Source organism: Salmo salar, chromosome 09 (genome assembly GCF_965601325.2).
Source record: "Salmo salar chromosome 09, fSalSal1, whole genome shotgun sequence".
NCBI lineage: Eukaryota > Metazoa > Chordata > Actinopteri > Salmoniformes > Salmonidae > Salmo > Salmo salar.
The window spans coordinates 146,779,638-146,797,879 of record NC_138299.1 but is presented as its reverse complement, the minus strand read 5'-3'; the positions used below and the strand labels follow the sequence as shown (position 1 = coordinate 146,797,879).

Below are 18,242 nucleotides of genomic sequence, written 5' to 3'. Positions count from 1 at the left end.
ATCCCAACCTTACATTACATACATTAACCAGCTAAACAGAGCCTTCATTGATGCAACTGTGTTACAAAACAGAGAAACATAAAACACTTGTCATGACGTTGCCCTCTTTGGGTACAGCGCGCACAGTTGACCCCCTCCCCCTGCACTTCTTCACCATCTCCCTCTGTCTCCTACACCCAGGCTGCTGTGATCAGAAGGGGTCGTAAATTCCTAAGAAAATGTCCCACCTCATGGCCACAGTATATAGAGACAGCGTGTTTTCATGGAGAGACAAAGGAATTCTTCCACCTCACAGGACGAGAGAATCGAACAACATTTATGTTCTGGAGAAGGTATAAAAGATCGGTGAAGAATCCAGCTACGAACTGGTCCGTTTGGTACAATTTTGTGAAACTCGTGAGAGACAATACGGCCATATTACCATAATAATGTTTATATACTAGCCTCAGCTATGAGACTTACATCTAAATGGTTGTATAAAATTAATGAATAAGGATTAAGCTATTTGGAATATGTTGGGATGCTTGTAAGATGTAAATGTGAGAGAATTGTATTTTCTGTTTAAAGTTTTACCAGGTCATCGGCACGCCCCCATGAACAGACGAGACCTGGCGTCATGAGACAGCCTTTTTCTGTCATTCCGAATAAAACCCCCACCCAGGGTTTCTTTCCCCAGACCAGGCCTCCACTCCATTACGAGTTGGCTAATAGGTTTGACCATGCATCCCTCTACTGAACTTTAACCATACCACGTGGTTAAACCATTAGACTATCGATACAGAATAAGAACAAGTCTTTGATATTAATTACTAGTCTGCAGCTAGGAATTCGGTATCATTGAACGTGAAGACCGCTGCAACATCTGTCCTATAACGACATGAACGAATGTCACTTTGAAAGATCCATTCTAACCAAGAGAGAGAGAGAGAGAGAGAGAGAACTCTCCAACAGAACGACCTTTCCAACAAAGATCCCGACGACACACTGAGCGTAAATATATATATTGATGGCAATTGTTCCCGAATGAGTGAGCGTTCATGTGCAAAGGATTAGCATTTCAATTGTTAATATTTATCACCTCTGTAGTGTCTTCTCAGCTGACCCCCACCCCCCTTTTGTTTAACAAGCCGCCATGCCGGTTTAGCCCACTAGGGCACATTCTCCTATCATTTCCTTGTAACCATATCTGTTTGATTATGCATTTCTGTAAATTATTTCGTTTAGTAAATAAATGATTTTAAGACAATTGATGTATGGATGACTCATAGTGAAGACTGGGTTCGTGCAGATAACCAACAATTTACGACGTTTGGAATGAGACTGACCAAGGTAAAGAATACGTCATTAAATCAGAAGACTCAGAGATCAGATATTATGATATCTGAAAGTTATATTAGGAAAATTGTAACTTTGTAATCTGAATATTTTCCTTGGTGCCCCGACCTCCTAGTTAATTACAGTTCCACGATTAATCAGTTTAATCGCGTAATAATAATAATTTGATAAAATTAAAATTAAGTTGATCAAATAATTTGATATTTGATAAACATGTCTTCCGTTTTAATGATGCCAAAGACATGACACACTTTACAAAACACAATACATAAGCCTATCAGATTATATGAGCTTCCCATTGGACCAGCAGCGCTTCATGGAGAGCAGAGCTAAGTCCCTCAGCACCCTAGCACAGAGCTGAGTCCCTCAGCACCCTAGCACAGAGCTGAGTCCCTCAGCACCCTAGCACAGAGCTGAGTCCCTCAGCACCCTAGCACAGAGCTGAGTCCCTCAGCACCCTAGCAGAGAGCTGAGTCCCTCAGAACCCATCCAGCCAACTTGACACAATTGTGGGAAGCATTGGATTCAACATGGGCCAGCATCCCTTGTGGAACACTTTCAACACCTTGTAGAGTCCATGCCCGATGAATTGAGGCTGTTCTGAGGGCACAAGTGGGTGCAACTCAATATTAGGAAGGTGTTCCTAATGTTTTGTACACTCAGTGTCTATGTAATAGCAAGTAACACTTAAGAGTGACAGACAGTCAGTGACAACAGAGGAGCACAAGGAGACGCAAAGACAGATAGTGACTACAGAGGACAACAAGGAGAATCACAGCAAACAGATGGACAGCTAGAGACAGTAGAGAAGATGCTGAGACAGATTACAAACAGGGAGGCAACAGAGGCACCCGCCAGCGGGCCAGACAACTTCTGGTGAAATTGGAGGGCACCAATTCAAATAAATAATCATAAAAATTATGGCTATCAAACATCTAGGTACATACAAGTGTCTTATATCAGTTAAAAACTTAAATTATTGTTAATCTAACGGCATTGTCCGATTTACAATAGGCTTTACAGCAAAAGCATGCCATGCGATTGTTTGAGGATGGCGCCCCACATCAAAATATTTTTCAACCAGCACAGGCTTCATAAAATCACAAATAGCGATTAAATATTCACTTACTTTTTGAAAATATGCCTCTGATTTGCAATCCAAAGGGTCCCAGCTACAACATGCACGGTCATTTTGTTAGATAAAATCCTTCTTAATATGCCAAAAAGTCTGTTTAGTTAGCGCCATCGATTTGAGTAATCCACTCGTTCAACATGCAGAGAAAGAAATCCAAAAAGCTACCACTAAACTTTGTTAAAACAAATCAAAATACGGTTCTATTTAATCCTCAGGTACCCTAAAATGTAATTAAACTATAATATTTCATACGGAAAGAAGTATGTTCAATAGGAAAGTAAAATTATCAGGTGCATGTCCTCTTCGTTGCACGCGCACAGACTGATTTCCAACTCTGACTGCCAGTACCAAAACTCACAATTCTTCCTCGTTTGGGAAGAAACAAGCCTGAAACTATGAACAAAGACTGTTGACATCTAGTGGAAGCCATAGGAATTGCAATCTGGGAGCTGGAATTGCATATACCCCATAGCCTTCCATTGTAAGACCATGGGCTCTCAGAAAAATATATTTTTCAGGTTGGATTTTCTCCTACCATATCAAATGTGTTATAGTCTCATACATTATTTTAACATTTCTACAAACTTCAAAGTGTTTTCTATCCAATGGTACCGATTATATGCATATCCTGGCTTCTGGGCCTGAGTAACTGGCAGTTTACTTTGGGCATGTCAGTCAGACAAGAAGTGGAGAAAAATAGACCCTAGCCAATTAAAATATTGACCGTATTTTACTGTAGGCCTATGTAGAACATGTAAAGATCAGTATTGTTGGTTATGCAACTCATTTTTGCGTTAAACATTTATTTACACACATATATATATATATATATATTTACACACATATATATATATATATATATACTGCTCAAAATAATAAAGGGAACACTTAAACAACACAATGTAACTCCAAGTCAATCACACTTCTGTGAAATCAAACTGTCCACTTAGGAAGCAACACTGATTGACAATAAATTTCACATGCTGTTGTGCAAATGGAATAGACAACAGGTGGAAATTATAGGCAATTAGCCAGACACCCCCAATAAAGGAGTGGTTCTGCAGGTGGTAACCACAGACCACTTCTCAGTTCCTATGATCCTGGCTGATGTTTTGGTCACTTTTGAATGCTGGCGGTGCTTTCACTCTAGTGGTAGCATGAGACGGAGTCTACAACCCACACAAGTGGCTCAGGTAGTGCAGCTCATCCAGGATGGCACATCAATGCGAGCTGTGGCAAGAAGGTTTTCTGTGTGTGTCAGCGTAGTGTCCAGAGCATGGAGGCGCTACCAGGAGACAGGCCAGTACATCAGGAGATGTGGAGGAGGCCGTAGGAGGGCAACAACCCAGCAGCAGGACCGCTACCTCCGCCTTTGTGCAAGGAGGAGCAGGAGGAGCACTACCAGAGCCCTGCACAATGACCTCCAGCAGGCCACAAATGTGCATGTGTCTGCTCAAACGGTCAGAAACAGACTCCATGAGGGTGGTATGAGGGCCCGACGTCCACAGGTGGGGGTTGTGCTTACAGCCCAACACCATGCAGGACGTTTGGCATTTGCCTGAGAACACCAAGATTGGCAAATTCGCCACTGGCGCCCTGTGCTCTTCACAGATGAAAGCAGGTTCACACTGAGCACATGTGACAGACGTGACAGTCTGGAGACACCGTGGAGAACGTTTTGCTGCCTGCAACATCCTCCAGTATGACCGGTTTGGCGGTGGGTCAGTCATGGTGTGGGGTGGCATTTCTTTGGGGGCCGCACAGCCCTCCATGTGCTCACCAGAGGTAGCCTGACTGCCATTAGGTACCGAGATGAGATCCTCAGACCCCTTGTGAGACCATATGCTGGTGCGGTTGGCCCTGGGTTCCTCCTAATGCAAGACAATGCTAGACCTCATGTGGCTGGAGTGTGTCAGCAGTTCCTGCAAGAGGAAGGCATTGATGCTATGGACTGGCCCGCCCGTTCCCCAGACCTGAATCCAATTGAGCACATCTGGGACATTTTACATTTACATTTTAGTCATTTAGCAGATGCTCTTATCCAGAGCGACTTACACTAGTGAATTCATACATTTCATTTCATGCATTTTTTATTTTATTTTTGTACTGGCCCCCGTGGGGATCAAACCCACAACCCTGGCGTTGCAAACACCATGCTCTACCAACTGAGCCACAGGGAAGGAATCATGTCTCGCTCCATCCACCAACGCCACGTTGCACCACAGACTGTCCAGGAGTTGGCGGATGCTTTAGTCCAGGTCTGGGAGGAGATCCCTCAGGAGACCATCTGTCACCTCATCAGGAGCATGCGCAGGTGTTGTAGGGAGGTCATACAGGCACGTAGAGGCCACACACACTACTGAGCCTCATTTTGACTTGTTTTAAGGACATTAAATCAAAGTTGGATCAGCCTGTAGTGTGGTTTTCCACTTTAATTTTGAGTGTGACTCCAAATCCAGACCTCCATGGGTTGATAAATTGGATTTCCATTCATTATTTTTGTGTGATTTTGTTGTCAGCACATTCAACTATATAAAGAAAAAAGTATTTAATAAGATTATTTCATTCATTCAGATCTAGGATGTGTTATTTTAAGTGTTCCCTTTATTTTTTTGAGCAGTATATATATATATATATACAAAAATGAATACAAAACCAACTTGTGCCCTCTGGAAGAATGCGATATCCTTTTCTGAATATATATAAATGTGGACAGATCCAACCTGTCCAGGGTCATTCCATACTTTGAATCAGGTAGCATTTGTGTTAAAAAAAAGGTGACCCATTTTTCCCGTGTCCAAGGGCATTGAAATATTTGATATTGATTTATACACTTTGTTCTGTTGGAATTTAGAATTCCCCAATCAAAGCTTTTGAGACAGGTCCAACGTATTTAATTATTTCTGCATCTAGTATTGCAAATATTTCTCAGTGAATGCCAGGCAGACAATGTGACACACTGCACTACGATTATTCTTCTGCTTACTTCATGTTGGCCTAGTACTGGTGTCGAATCCTCAAGCTCAAAGCGTGACCTAAATTCAGACTCCTCCCTTGCTTCTCCCATGCCTCTCCATCATTGGCTGCAAGCTCGGGGTTTCCATGGAAAACACGTTACGGTAAGACATCCATTTCATCTCATTGGTCCAAACATCAAGACTGATATAAAATACTTAGCCTTTGCACAATGCCTAATATTAAGGAAGACCCGAGGTATTGCTCGCATGAGGTAGAGTTAAACTGTAGACCACACTATCTACTAAAATAGTTTCCAACTATATTTTTCATAGCCATCTATTTACCACCACAAACCGATGCTGGCACTAAGATGACACTCAACGAGCTGTATAAGGTCATAAGCAAACACAAAATGCTTTATCCAGAAGCGACACTCCTATTGGCCTGGGACTTTAATGCAGGCAAACTTAAATCCGTTTTACCTCATTTCTACCAGCATGTCACATGTGCAACCGGAGGAAAAAACTCTAGACTACCTTTACTCCACACACAGACACGCATACAAAGCTCTCCCTCGCCCTCCATTTGGCAAATCTGACCATAATTCTATCCTCCTGATTCCTGCTTACAAACAAAAACTAAAGTAGGAAGTATCAGTTATTCGCTCAATATGGAAGTGGTCAGATGACACGAATGCTATGCTACATGACTGTTTTGCTAGCACAGACTGGAATATGTTCCGGGATTCATCCAATGGCATTGAGGAGTATACCACCTCAGTCACCGGCTACATCAATAAGTGCATCGACAACGTCATCTCCACAGTAACCGTACATTCATATCCCAACCAGAAGCCATGGATTACAGGCAACATCCATACCGAGCTAAAGGCTAGAGCTGCCGCTTTCAAGGAGCGGGACTCTAATACGGACGCTTATAAGAAATCCCACTATGCTCTCATACGAACCATCAAACAGGCAAAACGCCAATACAGAACTAAGATTGAATCCTACAGCATCGGCTCTGACGCTGGTCGGATGTGGAAGGGCTTGAAAACTATTATGGACTATGAAGGGAATCCTAGCCTTGAGCTGCCCAGTGAAGCAAGCCTACTAGATGAGCTAAATGCCTTTAATGCTCGCTTTGAGGCCAGCAACACTGAAGCATGCATGAGCGCACCAGCTGTTCCGGATGACTGCGTGATCACGCTCTCTGTAGCCGATGTGAGCAAGACCTTTGAAAATGTCAACATTCACAAAGCCACGGGGCCAGACGGATTATCAGGACATGTACTCAAAGCATGCGCGGACCAGCTGTCAATTGTCTTCACTGACATTTTCAAACAGACCACCATAGTCCCTTTGCCCAAGATAGCGAAGGTAACCTGCCTAAATGATTACCGCACAGTAAAACTCACGTTGGTAGCCATGAAGTGCTTTGAAAGGCTGGTCATGGCTCACATCAACATCATGATGCCGGAAACCCTATACCTACTCCAATTCGCATACCGCCCCAACAGATCCACAGATGACGCAATGTCAATCGCACTCCACACTGCCCTTTCACACCTGGACAAAAGGAACACCTATGTGAGAATGCTGTTCATTGACTACATCTCAGCATTCAACACCATAGTACCCACAAAGTTCATCACTAAGCTAAGGACCCTCGGACTAAACACCTCCCTCTACAACTGGATCCTTGACTTCTCCAGGTGGTAAGGGTAGACAACAACACATCTGCCACGCTGATCCTCAACAATGGGGCCCCTCAGGGGTGTATGCATAGTCCCCTCCTGTACACACTGTTAACCCACGACTGCGTGGCCAAGCATGACTCCAACACCATCATTAAGTTTGCTGACAACACAACAGTGGTAGACCTGATTACTGACAAGGATGAGACAGCCTATTGGGAGGAGGTCTGAGACCTGGCAGTGTGGTGCCAGGACAACAACCTCTCCCTCAATGTGAGCAAGACAAATTAGCTGATCATTGACTATAAGAAAAGGAGCGCTGAACAGCCCCCCATTAAGATAGTGAAGTGGAGTGGTTTCGAGAGTTTCAAGTTCCTTGGTGTCCACAACACCAACCAACTATCATGGTCCAAACACACCAAGACAGTTGTGAAGAGGACACGATAAAACCTTTTTTGGCATGGGTTCCCTTATCCTCAAAAAGTTCTACAGCTGCACCAGAGAGAGCATCCTGACTGATTCTATCAACAACTGGGAATGGCAGCTACACAGCATCTGACCGTAAGGCGTTTCAGAGGGTAGTGCGTACGGCCCAGTACATCACTGGGGCCAAGCCTCCTGAAATCCAGGACCTACAGTACCAGTCAAAAGTTTGGACTCACCTACTCATTCAAGGGTTTTTCTTTATTTTGACTATTTTCTACATTGTAGAATAATAGTGAAGACATCAAAGCCATGAAATAACACATATGGAATCATGTAGTAACCAAAAAAAGTGTTAAACAAATCAACATATATTTTATATTTAGATGCTTCAAAGTAGCCACCCTTTGCCTTGATGACAGCTTTGCACACTTTTGGCATTCTCTCACCCAGCTTCACCTGGAATGCTTTTCCAACTGTCTTGAAAGACTTCCCACATGTGCTGGCTACTTTTCCTTCACTATGCGGTCCAACTCATCCCAAACCATCTAAATTGGGTTGACTTCGGGTGATTGTGGAGGCCAGGTCATCTGATGCAGCACTCCATCGATCTCCTTAATGGTCAAATAGCCCTTACACAGCCTGGAGTTGTGTTGAGTCATTGTCCTGTTGAAAAACAAATTATAGTCCCACTAAGCTCAAACCAGATGGGATGGCGTATCACTGCAGAATGCTGTGGTAGCTATGCTGGTTAAGTGTGCCTTGAATTCAAAATAAATCCCTGACAGTGTCACCAGCAAAGCACCCCACACCACCTCCTCCATGCTTTACGGTGGGAACCACACATGCAGAGACCATCCATCCACCGACTCTGCGTCTCAGACACAGCGGTTGGAAACCAAAAAAATCTAATTTGGACTCATCACACCAAAGGACAGATTTCCACTGGTCTAATGTCCATTGCTCATGTTTTTTTGCCCAAGCTTGTCTCTTCTACTTATTGGTGTCCTTTAGTAGTGGGTTCTTTGCAGCAATTCGACCATGAAGGCCTGATTCACGCAGTCTCCTCTGATTAGTTGATGTTGAGATGTGTCTGCTACTTGAACTCTGTGAAGCATTTATTTGGGCTGCAATTTCTGAGGCTGGTAACTCTAATGTACTTATCCTCTGCAGCAGAGATAATTCTGGGTCTTCCTTTCCTGTGGCGGTCGACTTCATGAGAGCCAGTTTCATCATAGCGCTTGATGGTTTTTGCGACTACACTTGAAGAACTTTCAAAGTTCTTGAAATGTTCTGCATTGACTCACCTTCATGTCTTAAAGTAATGATGGACTGTCGTTTCTCTTTGCTTATTTGAGCTGTTCTTGCCATAACATGGACTCGGTCTTTTACCAAATAGGCTATCATCTGTATACCACCCCTAACTTGTCACAACACAACTGATTGGCTCAAACGCATTAAGAAGGAAAGAAATTACACAAATTAACTTTTAAGAAGGCACACCTGTTATTGAAATATATTCCAGGTGACTACCTCATGAAGCTGGTTGAGAGAATGCCAAGAGTGTGCAAAGCTATCATCAAGGGTGGCTACTTCGAAGAATCTCAAATATATGAGTTTAACCTTTAACTTATTAAGATTTGTTTAACACTTTTTTGGTTACTACGTGATCCCAGGCTGTATCACATCCGGCCATGATTGGGAGTCCCATAGGGCGGCGAACAATTGGCCCAGGATTGTCTGGGTTTGGCCGGAGTAGGACTTCATTGTAAATAAGAATTTGTTCTTAACTAATGTGCCTAGTTAAATAACTGTTAAATAAAAAAATATATAATAACGTGTTATTTCATAGTTTTGATGTCGTCACTATTATTCTACAATGTAGAAAATAGTAAAAATAAAGAAAAACCCTGGAATGAGTTGGTGTGTCCAAACTTTTGACTGGTCCTGTAAATACTAGGCGGTTTCAGAGGAAGGCCCAAAAAACTGTCAAAGACTCCAGTCACCTGTCATAGACTGTTATCTCTGCTAGCGCACGACAAGCAGTACTGGAGCACCAAGTCTAGGACCAAAAGGCTATTTAACAGCTTCTACCCCCAAGCCATAAGACTGCTGAACAATTAATTAAATGGCCACCTGGACTATTTACATTGACCCTCCCCCTTTGTTTTTACACTGCTGCTACTCGCTGTTTATTATCTATGCATAGTCACTTTCCAAGTGACCTTGACCGACCTTTCCCCCCGCACATTGACTCGATACCGGTACCCCCTGTATATAGCCTCATTACTGGTATGTCATTTTCTTGGTCTACACCTGTTGTATTCGGCACGTGACAAATACACATTTATTTGATGAGATGCCCACAGTAGCCTACAATGAGAACACTATAAAAATGACTTACTTTGAGGTTTCTAAATGAACCTGAAATTGTGAGTGTATTAGGTCTACATGCAAGGCCGGCGTGAGCTTTTTGGAGGCTGAAGCCAGATGTTGTTTTGGGGCCTAACCTTGAGGGTAAAATATTTTAGTGATCCCCCTCTGTTGCAGTTTTAAAGCAAGTTTTATTCAATTCCACACTTTTTGCCACCCGGCAGAAAGAAACATTTGCAGTTTTACAGCCAATATCGTGCAATTCTACATTTCTTGCCATAGTGGAGATCATTTTTTGCAGTTTTAAGTTAATTTCCTGCAATTCTACACATTTTACCATGACTTATGCCATGTTAGTATGACATCTGGGTTAGAGGGACTACCACAGTCAATAAGGGCACTCTAGAGGTCAGGGCCTCTAGGCACTTGCCCTTCATGGTCAGATGATTAGATACATTTAGATAGCTGACTAGACTAATTTACCAATCTACATATTTTTAGCTGACATGGCTAATTGAGTGACTGTCAGTGACTGGACATAAGAGAAAAACTGCTGATGCACAAATCTCGAAATGTCACCTTGTGTATTCTATTATTCTAACTGTCAACAGTAAGTTGAGACCCAGACTGAGTTCTTAAAAAATATAAAGGAATTGTGACCACTTATTGTATGTCATTTCTTCCCTGCCTGTATCATCACAGCCTGCAGTTCAACAGAAGAACTCTGTCCATCACAAATACAATACACACCCACAATATGAAACTTATCCTTATCAAATCAAAATCAAATCAAATGTATTGGTCACATACACATGGTTAGCTGATGTTATTGCGAATGTAGTGAAATGCTTGTGCTTCTCGTTCCAACAGTGCAGCAATATCTAACAACATCTAACATCTAACAATTCCACAACAACTACCTAATACACACACATCTAAGTAAAGGAATGGAAAAAGTATATATCATTATATGGGATGAGCAATGTCAGAGGGCATAGGCTAAGATGCAATAGATAGTATAGAATACAGTATATACATATGAGATGAGTAATGCAAGACATGTAAACATTATTAAAGTGGCATTATTAAAGTGACTAGTGTTCCATTTAAGGTGGCCAATGATTTCAAGTCTGTATGTAGGCAGCAGCCTCTCTGTGCTAGTGATGGCTGTTTAACAGTCTGATGGCCTTGAGAAGCTGTTTTTCAGTGTCTTACCAGCGGAAGTACTTACTGACAGAACAGATTTATTTATCCAGAAATCCTCTCCATTTAAAACACACCCTAATATTACTGTACTAAGTATTGATCTCAGATCTGTATGCATCTAACCATTGGAACATTTATGGAAATATATGATTAAGCAATGCATATCCATGCAATGTCCATATGTTACAAATAATAATTGCTAAAATTATATATACACTGAACAAAAATATAAACGCAACATTACAGTTTAGAGTTACAGTTCATAAGGAAATCAGTCAATTTAAATAAATACACAAATACACAAAATTTCACATGCCTGGGAATACAGATACAGTGCATTTGGAAAGTATTCAGACCACTTGACCTTTTCAACATTTTGTTATGTTACAGCCTTATTCTAAAATTGATTAAAACATATATTTTTTTATCTACACACAATACCCCATAACGACAAAGCAAAATCTGTGTCATTTTTTGCAAATGTATGAAGAAAAAAAACGATATCACATTTGCATAAGTATTCAGACCCTTTACTCAGTACTTTGTTGAAGCACCTTTGGCAGTGATTACAGTCTCAAGTCTTCTTGGGTATGACGCTACAAGCTTTGCACACCTGTATGTAGGGAGTTTCTCCCATTCTTCTCTGCAGATCCTCTCAAGCTCTATCAGGTTGGATGGGGAGCGTAGCTCCACAGCTATTTTCAGGTCTCTCCAGAGATATTTGATCGGGATCAAGTCCGGGCTCTGTATGGGCCACTCAAGGACATTCAAAGACTTGTCCCGAAGCCACTCCTGCATCATCTTGACTGTTTGCTTAGGGTCGTTGTCCTGTTGGAAGGTGAACCTTCGCTACAGTCTGAGGTCCTGAGCACTCTGGAGCAGAGTGCGCAAGGCCCTTCTCCCCTGATTGCTCAATTTCACCAGGCGGCCAGCTCTAGGAGAGTCTTGGTGATTCCAAACTTCTTCCATTTAAGAATGATGGAGGCCACTGTGTTCTTGGGGACTTTTAATGCTCCAGAAATTTTTTGGTACCCTTCCCCAGATCTCGGAGCTCTACGGACAATTCCTTCGACCTCATGGCTTGGTTTTTGCCCTGACATGCACTGTCAACTGTGGGACCTTATATAGACAGATGTGTGCCTTTCCAAATAATGTCCAATCAATTGAATTTACAGGTGGACTCCAATGAAGTTGTAGAAACATCTCAAGGATGATCAATGGAAACAGGATGCACCTGAGCTCAATTTTGAGTCTCATAGCGAAGGGTCTGAATACTTAAGTAAATAAGGTATGTTCTTTATTCGTAATACATTTGCAAAAATTTCTAATAACCTGTTTTCGCTTTGTCATTGTGAGGTATTATGTGTAGATTAATGAGGATTGTTTTTATTTAATCCATTTGATAATAAGGCTGTAACGTTAAAAAATGTGGAAAAAGTCAAGGGGTCTGAATACACTGTTGGTCACAGACACCTAAAAAAATAAAAATAGCGTTGTGGATCAGAAAGTCAGTATCTGGTGTGACCACATTTTCCTCATGCAGCTCGACATCTCCTTCACATAGAGTTGATCAGGCTGTTAATTGTGGCCTGTGGAATGTCGTCCCACTCCTCTTCAATGGCTGTGTGAAGTTACTGGATATTGACAGGAACTGGAACACGCCGTCCATCCAGAGCATTCCAAGCATGCTCCATGAGTGACATGTCTGCAGGCCATGGAGAACTGACATTTTCAGCTTTCAGGAATTGTGTACAGATCCTTGCGACATGGGGCAGTGCATGATCATGATGAATGGCACGACAATGGGACTCAGCATCTCGTCATGCTGTCTGAGCATTTAAATTGCAATCGATAAAGTGCAATTGTGTTCGTGGTCCGTAGCTTCTTGAAAGTCCATAACCCCATAACCCCACTGCCACCATGGGGCACTCTGTTCAAAACGTTGACATCAGCAAACCGCTTGCCTACATGTGACCTACTTGTTGTGTGTATGTACTGACATGTATGTGTAATGGATAGATACACTCCGTGTTAAATGTTTTTAAAAGTATGTAAATTGTAAAAGTATTTTGTCTGTAATGTCTTGGACCCCAATAAGACTAGTGGTTGCCACTGGCGTCGGCTAATGGGGATCCTAATCAATCAAATCAAATGACGCCATACACGTGGTCTGTGGTTGTGAGGCCGGTTGGACGTCCTGACAAATTCTCTAAAACAATGTTGGAGGCGGCTTATGGTGGATAAATTAACATTCAATTCTCTGGCAACCGCTGTGTTGTGTGACAAAACAACACATTTTAGTGTGGCCTTTTATTGTCCCCAGCACAAGGTACACCACAAGGTACACAAGGTACACCTGTGTAATGATCATGCTGTTTAATCAGCTTCTTGATATGCCACAACTGTCAGCTGGATGGATTAACTTGACAAAAGGAGAAATGCTCACAAACCCAGATGTAAACAAATGTGTATGGAACATTTCTGGGATATTTTATTTCAGCTCATGAAACCAACATTGTGGTCGCACAATCTCTGCTATTCTGCAGGCTTCAGAGGTTTCATTGATTTAATGGACTTTGATTGATTACTCCATTTCTGGAGCTGCAGGTGACAACCATTACCCACATATAAAGGTCACAGTGAAGAGAGCGTTAAATCAGCTGAACATGTAGAACATGCTCTGTCATGTTTACACATAGATGTGTAATGTATGATTATTGACATGCATATAAGATTTGCCATAATGTGAACTGCTGTCTTAGTGATGAGCAGGCCTAGTCTATCCTGTTACTGGAAGCAGCTTCCATGGCTCCCTCTGCTGGTCATTCCTGGAAGTCATAACACAGCAATGGGAAAAGGGGATACCGAGTCCGTTGCACAACTGACTGCTTTCAACCAAAATGCGTCTTCCGTATTTAACCCAACTCCTGTGAGTCAGGGAGGTGCTGGGGGCTGCCTTAATAGACATCCCCAGGAGTTTAACTGCCTTGGTCAAGGGCAGAACAACAGATTTTTACCTTGGCTGCTCCGGGATTCGATCCAGCAACCTTCCGCTAACTGGCCCAACGCTCCTACAGGCCAGGCTACCTGCTGCCTAATAGATATTGTTCTATTCCAGTACCCTTCATTTTCTAATACCGCAACTTGTGGACCATACCCTTGCACATGTATCAACAAGGGTATTAGTTGATAGCCAAATTTAATTTAGGGCTCTTTTTGAAGCTCTCAACCCGCTCCACTACAGCCCCACTTGGATGGGAGCGCGCTCGACCATCCGTTTCCTGTAGTCCACGATCAGCTCCTTCGTCTCGATGACAATGAGGGAGAGGTTGTTGTTCTGGCACCACACTGCCAGGTCTCTGACCTCCTCCCTATAGGCTATCAGACCATAACAGACACGTTGCACACAGATCTACAGAAGGCAGGAAACCACTCAATATCACACAGGCCTCCTACGTACCCAGGAGACCAAGATCGAGGGCTCTAACCCCATTACCATTCAACGGTGGTGGACATTGAAAAGGAAATTGGTGTCAAGCATGAGTCACTGGCCAATCGCCACAAACACACATCTCATGGCTTGTGCTTATTAGAGACCCAGTATCTGCTTCTCTGGCTTGGTACATTCACTAATGTCCGGGTTTAAGGCCGTCAATGACCTGTTTGGTATTCACGGAGGTCAACACGGTCTGCTCAGACTACAGTCATTCACCTGATTGTCAACTTTGAACAAGGTTTGGATACATAGGAGAAAGATAGACAGGCCCTCTGACAACAACCTGTTTGGCCTTCACTGACATCAAGAGTGACTTACAGCTGTGTTATGATGTGAAGACCGTACCGGAGGAAGATTCAAACAGAGTGAGTGGGCCTCCATCAGTGCCACTGGAAACAGTGCAATATAAAAGACGAGTTATTTCAACTGCAGACAAAGAATAGGGGATAAACACACAATAATTGTGTAGGGGAGGGAGGGGCTATCCACCCACCCATTCCCCTTTTTAATTCAGAGTTCTTGAAGTAAACAACTATTACCCAAGCTAGAGTGCTGGGGAAATGATACAATGGTAATTATTCCATAAATGCTCCATAATTAGCCATTGCAATCAAAGATGACAGCACATGTAGTAGTTGAGTCAATGAGTGTTGCTGACTTGGAACAAGCTGTATGTAATTATATCACTTCATTTTCACACTTGCACATGCATTTTTTCCCCTTCAGTTATCACTTTTGACCCGATAAAACAAGCTTGTGTTCAACTTGACAGCTCATAGGAGGTTGCCAAGATATCCACTGACACCTTTCGCAGAGAAACAACCTATCAATCATAGAATTTGTAGGTATTAACAGCTACAGAGCACTGTGACCTGCCATCTCCAGATGGAATCCAGGTAGCTGTTGACCCACAACCAAGTTCTATTCAGGATCCATAACCTGGCAATAAGGGTTATTGGCTACTCCACCATGTATGGCATCATCACCACCACCACATGACATCAGTAGAGAGGCATGTTGGTCCCCTCCAGCAGAGAAGAGCTGGGCCCCACTGTGCTCTCCCTCCTTCACTCACACAACCACAGTGGAAAGAATGCAGGATCTCTGGGCCTGGAATCAATCTGTATTCATCACAGTGCCATAGCCACAGGGATCAAATCTGTGCTCGTCCTTGTGCACTGTCAAGTCGTTATGCAAATATACCACATCTTATATACAGACTTGCTGGCACTGCCGTGATTGAAGGGGCACATACGCACGTTCGCACCCGCTCAAACACACAAAAACCTATTACAAAAGAAAAATGCAGTTAGATGGAAAATAACTTTAATAAAACTCATATGAAAACAAAAAACTGCAAAACCATAAAAGCCTGTACATTTGACAATATTCAGTGTCTGAGAGACTTAAGAAGGCTAGCGGTGAGAAATACAGCAGCAATACATATTAACCCAGTGACAACCATTATAGCCTCAGGCATTAGGGCCCAAGGGTTCATTTACATAATATACATGTAGACTCCTATACGGATATTGCACAAAATCAAAACACATACTGGAAGAGCCCCTCATGACAAACCCAGGAAGTAGCTTTGAATCGCAGTGTTATGCCTTCTGCTGGCAAACCCCTCCCACAGGTCCTAAACTCCACCCATTTCAGCTGATCTAAAAAAAACAAATGCTCGTAAAAACAAAAAAAGTGACATTTTTCACAAACATTCGATTTTTGAACAGATTATTAAAAACACAGTAAAAACAAACCTAAAACGACTGTTTTGGTCCTAAAAGGCATTTTAGTTACATGCTTCGGTTATTTCTTAGTGAGTTCTTTCATTGTGGTTATGTGAGCAGTTTTGTGCTTTGAAAGACTAGTTCTGGCATCCTTAGGCAAGTCTGTCTAAGACAGAATCTCTATGGGGTAGTGATAATACCTATATGGGGTAGTGTGGTGATGACTCACCCTTTGTGCCTGTTCTGTTTGTCCAACAACAACCATGATTTGATAAAATGGAACACAGGAATGTTACATCCACATTCCAAAGCAGGAACACAAAATAAAGTTTTAGAAACATTTTAAGCTCCCTCCCTCCCTCCTTTCTTTAAAATGGTGCCAGTGTTTGATGGTCCAATTCACCCATTTTCTCAAAGGCAGAAGCTGCGTGACCAAATTGAACCGCCCCACCCTCATGGATGCCTCTTCCCTAGAGCAAAACCACCAAATCAATCGGTGAATGTTAACTCGGCCAAATCTTTCCCTACAGTTTGTTTTACTCCAAGTAGGATAGCAGGCTTCATGAGAAATATTATAATATTGGTAACCATCCGGATGTCACCGGGATGGTGTATTCAGTGTGGAGCGTACAGCATGCAGGCCAAATCTGTGTTACACAGTGTTCTTTGCCCCAGCTTACTGAGCACTGCTTTCCCGCAGTTCTGTTAAGGTTACAGCGAGGGAACTAGCTCGCTAGCTACTAGGAGGGGACAGCGGAGTGCGTAAAGTTGAAAAACCTGCACAAACTTTTGTTTAGCTGTTGGGAGGAGGCGTCCAGAGAATTTGGTCATGAGTGACTGTTTCTCAAGACCACAGGATCAGAGGGTCTCTCTCCCTCTCTCTCTCTCTAGTAGTCTGGCACATATACAACTTAAACATCTTAGATAGAATTAAATCTTAAATGGCAATAAAATAAAAACATTAAAAATAAACTAAAAGATACAATCTGTTCCAGTTTTTAGGCACACTTTCAAGATGAACTGGAGGCCTCGTGAGGATAAGTCCAATAAGACCCACTTCCTCTGGCCATGTGCACGTTTTGGTGTCATTTAAAGACACGCGGGTGAGCCGCTTTGGTCCTCAGTCTTTACACACCCACTCTATACACACCCAGTCTTTACGTGTGCTGTCAATCAACTGTCTGGTGCAAGGCCTGGAGTGGGTGTGGTCAACCCTGACCTCTCCCTTTAAGTCCAACACAAGGCAGCTCAGAAGTCCTGCTGATAGGTGGGTGAAACCACCCCTGTCCCCTTCATTAGTTCAGTCTAGTCCAGGCTCCAAGGGATCGGTCCATTTACAACAAGGGGGGGGTGGGGGGGGTCGGAGAGGCCACACTATTCCTCAGGTGTTGGGCTCTGACTCTCACTGAGCGAGTGCAAAACACGCAACAACGTTACCCACAAATATGTCACAAGATCAGGGAGAGACAATGGGACTGCTGGACTGGCTGGAGGCACACAGCAGCTTCAAAAGCCAGAGGAAAGGCAAAGGGAGGGGAATTTTAAGCCTGTAAGAGCATGTGTGTTTAAGATGGTCTTCTAGGTTCCCTTCTTTAAGGCCCCAAGTCTAGTCCTGTCTGGTCTTCACCCCTTAGCCCCCTCAATCACGGTTGTTCCAGCCCTGGATAGACCTCAGACCCTTCTAACCCCTGACCTTTAACCCTCCAGCTTCAGGATGTCTGTGTGTTCTAGGAGCGGTTGTCTTTGACCACGTTGTGGGCCATCCAGTTGACTTTGGTGGTCCAGCTCTCTCTCAGCGCCTCGTCAAACTTCTGGCGGAACTGTTTCAGCGCCTCGTCGTCGGTCTTCCCCAGGGCCAGAGAGTCCTACAGGGGAGAGGAGACTTAACTA

The 18,242-nt window shown here is 43.0% G+C and overlaps 1 protein-coding gene across 6 annotated transcripts in view; it reads right to left on the bottom strand.

Annotated features, from left to right (window-relative positions):
* Nucleotides 1-15,931: 15,931 nt before the first annotated feature.
* LOC106613172 (phosphatidylinositol 4,5-bisphosphate 3-kinase catalytic subunit beta isoform) overlaps nt 15,932-18,242 on the bottom strand; it is a 74,424-nt gene continuing 72,113 nt past the window's right edge. For all 6 annotated transcript variants that reach the window (XM_045724730.2, XM_045724733.2, XM_045724731.2 and 3 more), the window contains one exon: nt 15,932-18,217. In XM_045724730.2, coding sequence (XP_045580686.1) covers nt 18,080-18,217 — 138 coding nt within the window. In that variant the 3' untranslated portion in view covers nt 15,932-18,079. The remainder of the gene's footprint in view (nt 18,218-18,242) is intronic.